The sequence below is a fragment of the Peromyscus maniculatus genome, chromosome 1 (genome assembly GCF_049852395.1).
Source record: "Peromyscus maniculatus bairdii isolate BWxNUB_F1_BW_parent chromosome 1, HU_Pman_BW_mat_3.1, whole genome shotgun sequence".
NCBI lineage: Eukaryota > Metazoa > Chordata > Mammalia > Rodentia > Cricetidae > Peromyscus > Peromyscus maniculatus.
This window is the reverse complement of record NC_134852.1, coordinates 172490345-172505551: the sequence shown is the minus strand read 5'-3', so window position 1 is coordinate 172505551 and position 15207 is coordinate 172490345. Positions and strand designations below refer to the sequence as shown.

Below are 15207 nucleotides of genomic sequence, written 5' to 3'. Positions count from 1 at the left end.
GTAAAGAAAATAACTTTTCCATCTTCTGTCATATCAGGGACATGAGTATAAATTCATTGAATAGGGAAATTATGATTCTGTATAGTTGAGTCACTGTATCTTCTCATTGTAGTGTAGCACATAACACTTTCATTGTTTAAGGCAAATGCTCATAATGCTCATATTTCTGCATATAGTAAAAGCCTTCATAGTCAAGATGTATATTACTATTTCAATTGCACACTAGTTCATTTTAGTTCTATGTGGTTTACCTGGTTACCATATTTATTGGGCCTAGGTAGGCTGTGCTCCCCAGAACTCACCTCCACTTCTCCTACAAAGCCAGTCCACTCTGTCTCTGTGAGGTTGACTTTATGGCTCTTGTATAACTGAGATCATTCAGTGTATGTTGTTCAGTGCCTGGCATATGTAACACAACATGTGCACATTTATTCCTATTTTTACAAATGACAGGGTCCTTTCCCATTCCTTTAAGGCTGTGAATGGAGCACCTATAAAAGCCACTGTGGACTTTGTTCTGTGTTTGATACAAACTATTTGTAGGCCCATTGGATTCCTCATTGATTAATTAGTCTTTATAACAAATTTCTTAAGACTTTATCATCAAACATTTTAGGGAAATTCTATTCAAGGAGCTGAGACTTTTAGGGGCACACACAGGTTAAACACAGAAGAATATAGTAAGCCCAGAAACAGAACCACATGGAAGCATTACCTCCTCTTTGGCAATGCGCATCTCATCAGTAACATTGGAGAAGACTGTGGGCTGGACGAAGAAGCCTTTATTCCCCCAACGTCCACCACCACACTCCAGTTTGGCTCCTTCTTTCTTCCCACTCTCAATGAGATCAAGTATTTTATCATGTTGTTCCTTGTCAATCTAATCAAAAGAAATCAAAAGGAGAAGGGAAATAAATGAAAATCATTAAATCGGTGGTTTTCAACCTATGGCTCACAATCATCGGACAACACATATTTCTGATAGTCTTAGGAAACCATAGCTACAAATTTATTTTGATTGCTACTTCATAACTGCAATTTTGTTGCTAAGCAGTGTCTCAGTTCCCCAGACTGGCAGAAATATGCATTTTCTGATGGTCATGACCCACAGGTTGCAAATTGCCGCATTAAATGATACCAATATCCAGGATATTGTCTGTCAGTTCAGCAGAGGTTCAGCTCATTCTCCTCATTCTTGAGTGTGTTTTTCCTCTGAATTTCTTAGGACAGACAGCTTAAGGGTTTGTAAACTTAGTACATTTACTAAGCACAGCAACTGGCAAAGTAGAAATATATGAAGCTTTTACATAGCTGTCATTTATTTAGCTTGGAAGAAGTTTGTTAATGATTTAGCACATATGCCTGGAAACTTTGTCCTTACTGAGATAAAGATAGGAAATGGAGGGCTTTGATTCAGGTCCAGTGGCTATTTCAGTTGAGAAGCAGATACTTTTGCCTGTAGGAGGCCCTTATTCTTCAGAGATGGGTTCTGCCTATCTTGGGTCATTCTACTAGTCTGGCTACCCTTTCATACCAAGTATGACGACAGGTTGGGGGTCTTGCTCCATTCAATGCAGTAAGTTGCATCCCATTTTCTAACAAGAAATGGTTACCAATGTCCTGCTCCATTAAATGGACCATGTCTAAGTAATATGATAGTTATCACAGAAGTATCATGCTTTAAATACTATTTTGTATAAGAAAGAATTAAAAAGAGATCAAATTTTTGGTTGGCAATATCAGAAGCACTGAACACTCAACCCACTTGCTGAGACATGTGGGTTTCTTATTACCTTAATTTTCACAGTAGGGGGAATTGAATTATTGAGTAAATCTTGTATTCACAATCATTGGTGCAAATAGCCTACCTGAGGTGTGACTAGGCTCACTTCAGTGGAACAATTAGAGATCAAGGGACTAAAAAGAGAGGGTCAGGTTTGGGAATGGTTTATTTTCTGTCTTGAGTTGACAACTGACAGTCTTTACATTGTTGGACTCTGCCAATCTTGCAGCATTCAAAGGATCAGAAAAGCTTGTATGATGTGCTTTCTAACTGTATTTAACTCAGCCTCTACAGTTAGAGTAAATGCTAGCTACTATCTGTTACTAATTGAGAAAAGTTGGCATAGTATTTGTCAACTTGTTGATCCAAAATCTTTAGTATGCAATACTCAAAAGAACATCCCTCAAAGATAATCTCTTGATTTGTAGTCTATTGTGGAATCCCAGGGGTTGGTTTAAAAGTCAAAACACTGACATTACTACATACTGGATAATTATAGCCAGGCTAAGTTGTTATGTAGATATGTCTAACTGAGATATTCTAGAGTTGGAGTACAGTCAGGGATCCTTTAATTCCATGAAAATCTCTGTTCTATTCTCAGAATTTTATCAGTATATGTCCTGAAAAATAACTATTTTCAGTTCTTTTTCAAGATGTATTTCCCAACTCACAGTGCTTCTCTGTCTTTGACCAAAGAATACTCCTAGGGAATCTGGTCCTTGAATATTTGCTTCAGAAAGAGGAAACGCTGAGGTATATCATACTAGATCATGGGACTAATAATAGTACTCAGTTAATCAGAACAGTCTACAAATTGATAAATATCATGATGATGTTATAATGGTGGTAAAATATATGCTTTGATTGTTTGACTATGAGGATTTTCTGATTCCTTAAGTTTTATGGGTTGGAAAATCATATAAACCAAAAAGATACAAGTTCATCTCTGGAAACCATATATTCAGACCTATATATTTAGAAAGAGAAGTGATCACAACAAAAATATTAAGAATTACATCTTTTTTTTAACTATCAGATCAACTCAAATAGGGATTTGAGAATTAGCAATCATAAAAATCACCAATTCCCTTTATATACTTATTCAAATCAATGATAAAAATTATATAATGAGCCCGAGACAATGCAGATAATTCCTTCACTTACCAGTTATCTTGGGGTACTGCTTTTGTCATATGTATTTCCTACATGGGTACTTTGACTAAGAAGAAATGCTAAGAGCTTCTTCCAAGTTATCTATACGATAAATTATAAGATACCACTGACCATGTCCTCTTTGGATTTATGGCTTTTTCAAGGTCCTCTCTCGATGGATAGCTAGTAGCAATGTCCCCTAAGTTTTTTCCTAATTGAATTTGGTTCATAGCTATTAAATAAGTCAAGAATGAGGTTTTGTTCCAACTCAATAGTGGGAAACAGTGTATCATAGTTAATGTGAAAAAAAAAAAAAAAAACAGCTCCAAGGTCAATGTCCAAATGCTAGAGCACAGCTCTCAGGAACAGCTCTACTGACTCTTGGGGATAAGAAGCTCATTGTTGTGATGTTTTCCTGTTCACTGTTGGATGTTCAACAGAGTCCCTTCTTCTGTTCACCAAATGTGAATAGATGCTGCTGGGGATGTCTTTCTGTATGCTGTGAATGTATGTTGTTCTGATTTGGTTGATAAGTAAAATGCTGATTGGCCAGTAGCCAGGCAAGAAGTATAGAATAGGCAGGATAAACAGAGAGGAGAATTCTGGGAACAGGAAGGCTAAGCCAGGAGTCGCCAGCCAAACACAGCAAGAGGTGAAGGCAGAACTAAGAAAAGGTACCAAGCCACATGGCTAAACATAAATAAGAATTATGGGTTAGTTTAAATGTAAGAGCTAGTCAGTGGTAGGCCTGAGCTAATGGTTGAGCAGTTTTAATATAAGCCTCTGTGTGTTTACTTGGGTCCAAGTGGCTGCAGGACTGGCAGGTGAAAGAGATTTGTCCTGACCATGGGCCAGGTGGGACACAGGAAAACTTCAGCTACAAGATCCTTTTCACCTTGTTGTGACAACTTAATCTGTGTTCCGATAAGGTCAGTGTCCCTAGTGTGGGAGGTGGGCACAACTGCCTCAGGTTGAGAATCACTGTTTTAAAAGAAGGATCCAGAGGCAGGAGTGAATTCAGAATCAAAGATCCAAATATTTGAGCAGACCATAACAGAGTATAAACAAAAGCTGTGCAAGATGAAAAGGTTACATTGGGTGAGAGAGAGACAAAGACATTCATACTTACAGTGGATCTAACTACACAGAAGAAACTCAGAGCCACCCCCATCCACACACACACCAGAGAATGCCTGGGTTTTGATAACTATAGGGAGAAGCATGCCTGAAGCCCAGAAGTCAGGATCTTCAAGAACACTTATGATATTACATTAGAGAAACTGAGGCCCCTGCAGAGGGTTCAGGAGTGCTTGACTGCTTATACTTGTGGAATGGTTGCTGAAGTAAAAGATTGATTTTGAAGGAGAAATTAGAAATTATTTCTAGACATATAAAAAAATTTTACCAACACAAAATTAGAATAATTTCTTTACTATTGGGAATTAGCCTCTTTTTATTTGAGATCAGACTAATAATAGCCACTAGGAAAGTGCAGAGCTAAAAGGTAAAGTAAACTCTATCAAAATTATCTAAGTGATTCTTTATTCTTATATTGGAAATGCTTGTCTATTTTTAGGATTTATACTTGCCTGAGGGCCTTGATTTATTCCTGAGTTCAGAGGATTTCCAAGAACATATTTCTTAGCTCGCTCAACACTTCTTCTCACAAACTCATCATAAACTGACTCCTCAACAAAAATTCTGGATGCTGCTACACAACATTGGCCTTGATGGTAGAACACTCCATTGTGTGCAAACTCAACAGCAATGTCCACTGCAAAGGAAACATTCACATTAGAGAAGAAATATATTCTAATGCATACACATGTGCGCACACACACACTAAAGAGATGGCAGAGTGGTAATAAGCACTTGGAACTCTTCTAATGTACTCGAGTTGAGTTCCCAGTGTCCATGAAGGACGGATCAGTCTCCTGTGGCTATTTCCTCAGGACCTCTGAAACCCTCTTCTGGCCTTTGGAGGCACTCACACTCATCTGTACATGCCCTCTCACCCCCCATGATACATCATCTAAATCAAAATAAAATTTTAAAATCTATATTTTTCTCAGTTGAAAAATGGTGATATGGTAAAAAAGAAGAATCACCAGATAGACACAGATTCAACATATTCTACTTCTTAGAAGCCAGATGACAAAATAATCTTGGTGATCTTTTTATTTACAATGAAATAATAACAAAAAGAACATGGAAAAAAGATGCTAGTACAGCATAAACACAGCCCTTACTAAGAATAGAGATTGTATTTTAAGAACAAACAGCAATGCAAATAATTTTATAACTCTTTCTAAGGATTGAGCTATTTCTGATTACTTTCAGATTCAGGTTCTAACTAGATACAAAAAAATGAAAACTGAACTACCTGTATCCTTAAATAATTTCAAGACATTCATATACTTTGGTCAATGGGAAAATTTATCTTTCTGAAAATAACAATAAAAACCTATTAGCATTCAGAACCATCACTCACCATATGGATTTTCCTCTAGCAAAACATTTCCAATCTGTCTAAAGCCTGTGTCATACATGCCTATAAATTCACTGTTTAGTTTATGTGGTACAGTGTGCCTAGAGTTTTTACTAGAATACTGTTGGCTCTAACAAAAAAAGGGTGTGCGTATGTGTGTGAATTTTTTTAAATGAAAAATATTCTATTCTATATTATAGAAATGGGATGTCAATCTGTGATCTGATAGTAACTGCTTCAGTTATAGTAAGGAGAGTTTAGAGAGTGATAAACTAGGGACCTTGTGGTGTGTTGACTAGCAACCAGGAAGTAAGCTCTAAAATCTCCAGTGAGGATCACAACATTGACAATAACAAATTTCATGCACTATTTGTGTTTATAATCTCATTGTAATTATGCAACCATTGAAGAAAAAATAAAAGAAATGTTTGACCATTAATTTCAGTGAAATTACTCCTACATAAGAAGTAACCTGAGGATTTCATTTGTTAGTTTGTAATTTTATGGGTGCGGTCACATACTAATGATAACATATTTTAATTTTACTAACATTAACTGGAAAAAAAGAGAAATTATTTAAACAGGTTTAATATTATTTATTCTTCTAATAAATGATCCTGAGTGAAGGCAGAAAGCAAATATGAAATTTCTGACAGCTATACTCTTTTTGGCTCCAAATGTCACAAATATCTCATGTCCTCAACACAATTAAAGATAGAAAGATATGGAATTATCAAAATCACATCGCAGACCCTAGACACAGTCCATTTTTACTGCCTCAGATTGACACTGGGAAGTAGCAAGCTATTCCAACCCAGGACAAAATCTTACCTTTGTTCATCTAATGTATAGAACAATTTAAAAGGTTTCCAGAGTCACAACAGATTCTACTTAATTCCTTACACCTTGAGACGAAGTCACTTTTGAGACTCGAGGTGACTGTGACATTATCAGGCATCAGGATGAAGAAGGTGAGATGCTAACAAGGGACTTGTACTCACAGTCAGCATCCGCAAACACAATGCAAGGACTCTTTCCCCCAAGCTCCAGGGTGACCCTCTTCAGATTGCTTTTCCCTGCAGCTTCTTTGATTAATTTGCCAACCTGAAATCAAACATCACAGAGGAGGAAGATGAGTTTGTTTCCGTGTAGATAGGTTCATTCAATACTTTCCACTTATAGGACATTTGCACCAACATTTAATTTTATTTAGAAGAAACATGAAATGGTGTTGCTCACGATCTGGCACCTTCAGGTGTAAAAGCCTCCGCCATCAAGTCTGCAAATGCGAGGCAAGTCAGAAAATGCTCAGGGACAGGGGAGTAGACACAGCAACTGTGAGAGCTGACTTCCACGTGTGGGCTGGTAAGAGTTTACTTTTCATTTTCATCAGAACTTCTACTCTGTATTTTATCAGAAAGACCCTGAAATACCTCTAGTATTGACTTCTCATCCCTCTGGTGACTTTTAGAGAGTTCAGTTTTTCCTTTCTTTGGGCTCATCTCTTAGCACAAATTCTCTTTGAGCTCTTCTCCGAGAACTCTAGATGGGCATGATTCTTTTTCCCTGGTCTCCCAAAGAAGCACATTAAAAGGCACCTGGAATACCCTAAATGGTTTCATACATACCTGCAAAGAATTTCCCAACAGACTGCCATTTTCTACATCCCTGTGCATTTATCACAGTATACTAGTTGTTAATAGATCTCGGTACCCATCCCCCCTTGCCTTCTTGGGTGCTGTGCTCTTGTTTCTCCTACACATATCACTCACTCTACACAGTAGACGTAGAAGAAAAGATACTGGCTCTGAGCTCCGTGTACCTCCTGCCCTTAGTTGGAATCCTGCCATTCTGGTTTCTTCCTTAACTAGTTCCTTCATCTACAAAAAGACATTGATTTTATTTTTATTTTACTTTCTGTTTTTGGATTCTTTCAATTGAAAGTTATTTTCTAAACAATAGTTTCTGCTTTCCATCTCTAAATCCAGCTTTTACAATGATGTGTAGTTCATTATGTATACCACAACCACATTCTGCTGAAAAGATCTTTCCCCTGGTATCTTGAGGTTCCCATTATATTCTGCTTCTTCAACTGCCTGTGTTCCTTGTACTGTTCTACATGTTGGATTTTAATAGAACATTCCTATTGCAACCGAATATAGAGAGCATTTCTGTGCGGATACTGCATTTCAATTGTGCGTTACAGAAAAGATAATCATTCTACTAAGATTTTCATTGTATTAGTAATTTTATAAGTCTAAATTTAATTCCTGAGCTGAGATGAATAGAAATAAACAAAACCAGTCGTGTCTTGGGGAAGCCCTACCTGAAATTTCCCTCCCCCAAATCTTTTTACACTACGGTCGGTCTTCCTTCCTTTTTGTCCTTTACTTGATAACTGACCGTGTGTCCCTGTGTAGCTCAGTCTGGCTTCAAACTTGTGCTCCTCCTGCTTTGCTTCCCAAGGGGTGGGGTGTGTGTGCCACCATGCTGAGTCTCTGTGGCACAGTCTTTGTGACTATTTTCATTTAAGACATTTCCATTTTCTATATAACAAATTTTATCTTTTTGGAGTTCCCTAAACAGTTTAGTAGCCGCATAGCTAACTTTTGTCTTGGCTTGTGGCATAAGACCAGAAGAAAATTTCTAAAGTTACATGTGGCAAAAGAATGAATAGAAAAGCTGGTTAGAAATATGAGGGAAGAATAAGGATTTTGTATGTGTTGCACATTCAGGTAGACAATTTGAAGCTTGTTTGAATTTTCCCAGAAAACAAGCATGTAATTTTTATCTCATGATTTCATCCCTTTACTTCAAAAAAGTAAAAGTTTGTTTTCCCAAAGAAGACAATGAGAAAGGCAACAATCCGAACTGGTCATCTTCTTGTTCCATTCCATGTGAAGCAGAGGTGACCAATGTTTGGGAAAATGTGTCTTAAACAGTGTGGTTACAGTTCTTCTTAACAATGAATTATTTAAAATTCTTAATATTTAAATTATATTAAAGTTTTTTGTGAGACTGTTTTATTATTGTGACCACAAGAGCAATCTATCATTTCCTCTGGATTAAGAATGGTCCAGAACCTTTAGTATAAGTCAGGTAACAAGCCTCAAGAAAAACAAATAAACAAGCTTCCACAGAGCATTTGTGTTGGACTAGTGTTATGTTTTCCCTCATTGTGGCTTCTAAAATCATGTTGTTAGCATTTTGTTATTTAGAAGTAGTTGTACACCATTCTGTGGCTAACCCTGAACAAAAGAGTCCGTGAGACTAGCCAGACAAGAGGAAGAGATAAAGCCACAAGGACACACATGCTCATGATTATAAATCTTGGACTGTGGGAACACAGAGGGAAACATTGTTTAATTCATGATTTTCTTAGAACTTCAGATAGGAGCAGCAAGACAGTGTGGGAACACTGGGGAGTCGGGTGAGAGGAACAGATTCCCACAAACAAACCCAAACCTGGGAAAATGACAGTGGCCAGGACATTTTCTGAGTTCTCAGAGGGGTGCTAAATGTCTTAGTCTACAGGCTCTCGTTTTTTTTTTTTTTAATACATAAAACTGAGAAAAGCAGATATTGCAGCCTGTTTTTCAAATAAAGTCAAATTTGGCAAAGATACCTAACATTTTTGAGGTATAGTACTTAGAGAGTTAGATTGGGATTCGAGCCCAGATGCTGCCTGATCTCCTAATTTACATGTTTATTTTGGTGCATGACTCAGGATCAGTTACAACAACTGAGCACTCATGCTACATCTGAGGTCAGGACCAGAAGCCTTCAACACAGATGGACTGGAGAAGTCAGCATAGGATTTGGACCCAGAAATGAACATGGGTTCCCCATGGTAGGGTGTGGGAAATCCCAAGATTCTATCTGCCTGGCTTTTCCTTCTCTGATAGGATATCAACCTACATCATCACCATTACAGACTCATGATTTGGACATCCTCACATCTTTTTACCCCACAGGAAATCCTGAATACAGCATTTTTTTTAAAGCCATATCTCAGTCACAGATTTTTCCCCATATACTATTTTTATATTGTCCATGAAAAACAAAGAAAACATGTTCTAGAAGGCCACAAATAGGGTAAAAATAGAAATTAATGTTTATCAATTCAACTCTCTGTGAAGTTTCATAAAATATTGAAGCAACTAACTGTGATTATAAGAAAATCAAATTAATCTCAGCTCATTCTAAAGAATGTTCTTCTTGCTTCTCAATCCTCGAGTAGTTAAAACAGAAACCATAGGAAGTTCTGGCACACATCTAGCTTCAGGTGAGTTTTCCTTTCCTTCATCTCCTGTAAATACCTGTTCACCTCCTCCATCCTATTTATTTTTGTAGATGTTGGCTGCTTTGTAAGGTATATTCTTGTTCACTTTTTACCCACACTGATGAGGCATGCAGTGTCTTTTCTGTTGAATAACTAATAATGTGGTAGACGACCAAGTAGGGTGACTCAAACATGACTTTGCTTAAAAGAGCATAATTTCTACATGTTTTGTTTATAATATAGAGTCATGCAATATCCAGAAATATATCTTCTAAGCCTATTTCTCATCTTCCACCTGCCACATCTAATAGTGTTTGGGGGCTGATTCCTGGTTTTCAACTGTGTGACAATCCATGGTGAAAACAAGCACACAGAACACAGGTTCTTCAACAGAAACATTGAAGGAAATGAAATTTGTCTCCCTCTCAGGGTATGATGTGTAGACAGTCCCAAGTAAGATGATAAGGATGAAATTCTACTATTTAATTTTCTTAATCTAGTGGTTGTACTTACATTCACTCATATAAATCACTGTGGTCGAAATAATACACACACACACACACACACACACACACACACACACATATATATATATAAAATACTTTACCATTCATCTGACAGGCTCAGAGACTATATTCTTCTTCCTTCCTTTCTTTTCTTTTCTTTCTTTTTTTTTTTTTTTTTGAGACAGGGTTTCTCTGTGTAGCTTTGCGCCTTTCCTAGAACTCACTCTGTAGCCCAGGATGGCTGTGAACTCACAGAGATCCACCTGCCTCTACCTCCCAAGTGCTGGGATTAAAGGCATGGGCCACCACCGCCTGGCTCAGAGACTATATTTCTAAGAGATAGTAATAAACACATTGAAAACTTTCTTCTATCCTAAATTCATCCACTTGTGCTTGATAAATATATTTCAAGGATAGAATAGCAAACCATTGAGGCCACTTTTGTTTTAAGAAGTGTTGGCTGAGAAACAGCTGCGGAGTGCCTGCTTTTTTTTCCTTAGAGATGAGGCATTTGGAGATTGACACTACCTGTGTTGATCCTGTGAAGGCCACCTTGTCAATGTCCATGTGAGAGGAGATGGCTGCCCCTGCAGTTGGCCCATAACCAGGGACAATGTTCACCACGCCAGGAGGAAACCCTGCCTGCAAGTTAAGAGGCAAGCAGTCAACAGATGAAGAATTTAATTTGTAACACAGGTGAGCACATGACAGAAGCTGTTTCCTTATTCTAACCTTATGAATTTTTCTACCAAGAAAATTTCACTTAAATATTTGGGTTTTTTCAAGACAGGGTTTCTTCGTGTAGTTTTGGTGCCTGTCCTGGATCTCGATCTGTAGACCAGGCTGGCCTCAAACTCACAGAGATCCGCCTGCCTCTACCTCCCAAGTGCTGAGATTAAAGGCGTGTGCCGCCGCCGCCTGGCTAAATATTTGTTCTTTATTATTACTGTTTCTTTTCTTTTTCCATATGAAAATGTACTCAATGGTGATATTATTGAGAAACGCTTTCTCCCAAATCCAAATATTTCATCAATGGATTGTAGCTCCAATGATTAGCTCTACCAAATGATAGAAGGGAGAACTCATTGAGAAAGGATCCAGAAAAGTATGATAAAGTGTATATATAAAAAGAAGGCATTCCGTATCATCAACAAAGATAAAAATCTAAAGAGTGGTCACATTTTCAGCTTTCCACTGTTGACTTTCCAGGCAGAGCAGCTAAGTTAAAAACCCCAAGAGGTATCGTTGAATCAGTCAAACATCACATAAGCAAAGCCTCTCTTCTCAGGATGATAGTGCAGAGTGATTCCTACCCCACTGAAAGCAACTAAGACAGAGTCACTAATTTGATGGACATATTACAATTTCAAGATATTTGCATCAAAATGCCCCATTTTGACAAAATGTTGTCCATTTTAATTTAAAATTAAAAATATCTTGAAGACATTGTTTCAGATTTCAAAATTCTAGGTTGCCCTTTTGAGTTTTTGGTAGGATATTAAAGCCCCAAACCAGTAAGTTGTTTTCAAAGGGTGAAATCACACATTTTGGTTAATTAAATATAAGTGTCATGTATTCTTTGCACTTTGAACAGGAAAGAAAATGAAAATGAAGCTATGATAGACAAGTGACTATGAACAGCTATACGTATTCTTTGCATAATATGGCCCAATATTACAGCAAGTGTTTTGGCACAGTGACCTCTTCAGCCATATTCAAACTAAAATAACTGTAGGAATTCACAGAAGCAAGCAGGCCAGTTATAAGTGCAGCCGTGGCAGGTAATATTTCAGCAAGTGAAAGAATGTTGTATTTCCTTGGAAATTATGTTCACGAGACTTGAACAACAGAGGTAATGGGTTACAAGGTGACTCGCTATAAGCCTCTGACATTATTTAGGTGGAGACAAGATTGTGCTGGCTGACAGAAGTCCCAGCCTGTAGTTCTGCCGCTTTCATCTGCATGACTGGGCAGGAGCCATGTGTGAACAATGAAGCTCACAGCAGTGCGGATGAGGCCTGTAAGGTAAACAGGGGACTCTAATTTGCCTGCATGTTTAGACTCTGGAGACTCACCTCTTTTATTAAAGACGCCATGTGAAGAGCAGTGAGAGGAGTTTGCTCTGCTGGCTTGACAATCACGGTGTTCCCACAGCTAAGGGCAGGGCCTATCTTCCAAATGAGCATGACCAATGGGAAATTCCACTAGAGAGCAAAATTGAACAATGGACTCTTTACATTGTTTCAAACCACAGTTTCTAAAACAACCTGCCCTGATAGATGTGGAATAAAAAACCCTAAGTTCTGTGTAAGTATCTGGCACATCTCACTTAGGTTTATTGCTAAAAGCAACTAGTAAATGATAAATGTTCTGAACTAACCATATACAAAACACTCTCAAATTTATAGTCAAGTCCTGTTATTTTGAATTTTTATTCTATAAGGAAGACATTCTTTTATGTTTTTCTATATAATTAAGCATGTCAAAGGTAACAGATGGTTTAAAAGACATGACATTCTCTCCCTATATCTTCCTAGCGCACATTTAATTGAATTTACTCAATTATAATATCTTTTAGTATATATAGTGCCTAGGAGACTTCATTTTTACATTTTTGGATTTTAGAGACTGAAACCAGGCCATGGGCACATTGAATATGTTTTCCACAACACAGAGCTGTGCTTAGCCCAAGATAAACAATATTGTTAAAGGCAAAGAAGTTCACATCCAGTGGGTGAATTCTTGAGTTTGGATCTCAGCAACCCCACAGGCCATGTCTCTATGTAATGCATTTACCACCCGTGAGTCCTGAAAACAGTCCTCTCTACTCTAGATAATGTCTTCAGGATCAATTGAGAAATCCAGGGCTGTGGCAAAGCACATGCCTGTCTAACGTGTGAGGCCCAGGGTTAGATCCCCAGAACAAGAGAACAAAACAGGGGAAGTAATGCTTAAATTAACCAATAGTCCAATAGAGTGGTGTAGCTGTGTCTGAGTGTTTTTTAAAGCCTTTGAAATATTAAACAGTTCAATGAAATACATTGATATGTTCAATCATACTAAACAGGAGTCACTGTCATTCCAAAAACTTTGGGACACTTCACTGTTCTTGACTTTTCTTCTTAAACTATGTCATCTGTCTGACCAGTGTCCTGTGTTAATCTTGGAGGAAATCTGGTTACATCCAGAACATGATTTTTTGGCAGAAGAATTTTGAGCACCCAAACTTTGCTATTTAAAGGTACAATGCAGACCACACACTCTTCCAGTTGTCATGGAGATTATTACTTCCATTTAAATCAAAAGATATTTTCCAAGATTTGAACAGTCTTGCTGTAGTTACTGTCCACTGTGGGAAGTCTCAAGGAGGAGACAGAAGTGCTGGGAGTACTGGGCCATGCTGTGTCCCACCGAAATGTCCCAGCACAGATGAACCATGACAAACCTTTGCCATATACTTACAAAGCAAAGCTCTTGAAACCAGAACATAGCACAATTTCCAAAATAACCCATGCAATAAACACTTAGGGCTTATTAGGCAACATTAAAACACTCTCAAAGGGTACAACAATGTATTAAGGGTTTTCTGGACTAGCTAGCTCATATCCAAGAAGCTCAGTTACAGGAATATGTGCTTCAGGTCGTCATGCTTACTGAATTTACTTCACACATAACCACCACATGAGCTTCACTGGTGTGGTAATGGGTTTCAGATCAAATGGAATTACAGCTTTCTCTCCCCCATTGGGAGTCATGAAGGAGAACTTACAGGGATGATTTGGCCACACACCCCAATAGGTTCACGTCTTGTATAAGTGAAAATATCTCCATCTGAAAAACAGAGCAGACACACCGTTCATTAAAGGCAAATGTGGGATACACCCATGGCAGGATGATGTGAGATTGATATGAGAGGAGCCCCACAGTGAATAGCAAAAGGGAAACAAAATATCCTCTCTACAAGGTTAATAACATAAACGATGGAGCCCTCAAACAGCAATTTGAATTTAAAGACTGAGATACATGAAAATAAGTGACAAGATGGGGAAAGATTTAACAGGCAGTTAGCTCTCTCTATTCCTTGTATTACAAGATGGCTGCCTTCTATATCACCCTTGTTCACAGAGTGATGCTGAAAGGAGCTGGGAGGTGAGGGCCTCTCTGGGTAAGGCAGAGACACATGCAAATGTTTCCAGCATCTCAAATCTCCCAGGAGCACCAAATTTGAAATGGTAAATGATTTAAAATAGTAAAATATCTCCACAGAGTAAGCAGTTTTTCTACGGAGTTGGAATAGTTGGTTTTCCTTTTGCCTATCAAACACAAATGCAATGTTTTTCAGTCAAAGGAAAACAAGTGTTTGAAGTGAAACGTGGTTCTCTTCCGTCTGGGTTTGGCCTACTCCTGTGCCTTACTTTGATGTGGTTACCCTGAGAATTTTGTTGTTCTGTGTTTTATTCTGGCTTCCTTCACAGGAGCCTATTGCTACCACCACAGAACTTTTGCTGTCAAGACCTTGGGGTACTTTAAGAAGCTTCTGTGTTTCCTACGAGTGGAGTAGGAGCCACAAAAGAGCCCCATTTGTGTTATCTCTGTTGTCTCCTTCTTATCTTCTAACTTCCTGATGACCACCTCTCAAACTGAATCCTCTAGTTAGGAAGGGCATATTAGGGTCAGAACTGGAAGTGGACTATTTAAGTTCTTGAAGTCATTCCAGTTATAGACATAAAGCTCACCCTCTATTTTTATTACCAAATTGATTCTTTTTCCACTTCAAGTATTTTTCATGTGTCTGTTCTGCTATATGTACCCTGAGTAACACTTGCACAAATATTTCAATGCAAATGTTTGAACTCATCTAGTAAATATGTTCTCATCTTGTTTTGTGTGTTTTGAAACATGTTAATATAAATTAGTTTGTTTACATACACTGAACCTAAAAGGGCAAAAATAAGCATACCTGCCTCTTTCTGGATGAAATTTCTTAAGCAATTAC

The 15207-nt window shown here is 37.9% G+C and overlaps 1 protein-coding gene across 3 annotated transcripts in view; it reads right to left on the bottom strand.

Annotated features, from left to right (window-relative positions):
* LOC102922906 (aldehyde dehydrogenase 1A1) overlaps positions 1 to 15207 on the bottom strand; it is a 126729-nt gene that overhangs the window by 8373 nt on the left and 103149 nt on the right. For all 3 annotated transcript variants that reach the window (XM_042261686.2, XM_006985412.4, XM_076561063.1), the window contains 6 exons: positions 13981 to 14042; positions 12287 to 12415; positions 10740 to 10853; positions 6425 to 6527; positions 4525 to 4709; positions 716 to 880 (listed from right to left, as the gene is read on the bottom strand). In XM_042261686.2, the coding sequence (XP_042117620.1) occupies positions 716 to 880; positions 4525 to 4709; positions 6425 to 6527; positions 10740 to 10853; positions 12287 to 12415; positions 13981 to 14042 (758 nt within the window). The remainder of the gene's footprint in view (positions 1 to 715; positions 881 to 4524; positions 4710 to 6424; positions 6528 to 10739; positions 10854 to 12286; positions 12416 to 13980; positions 14043 to 15207) is intronic.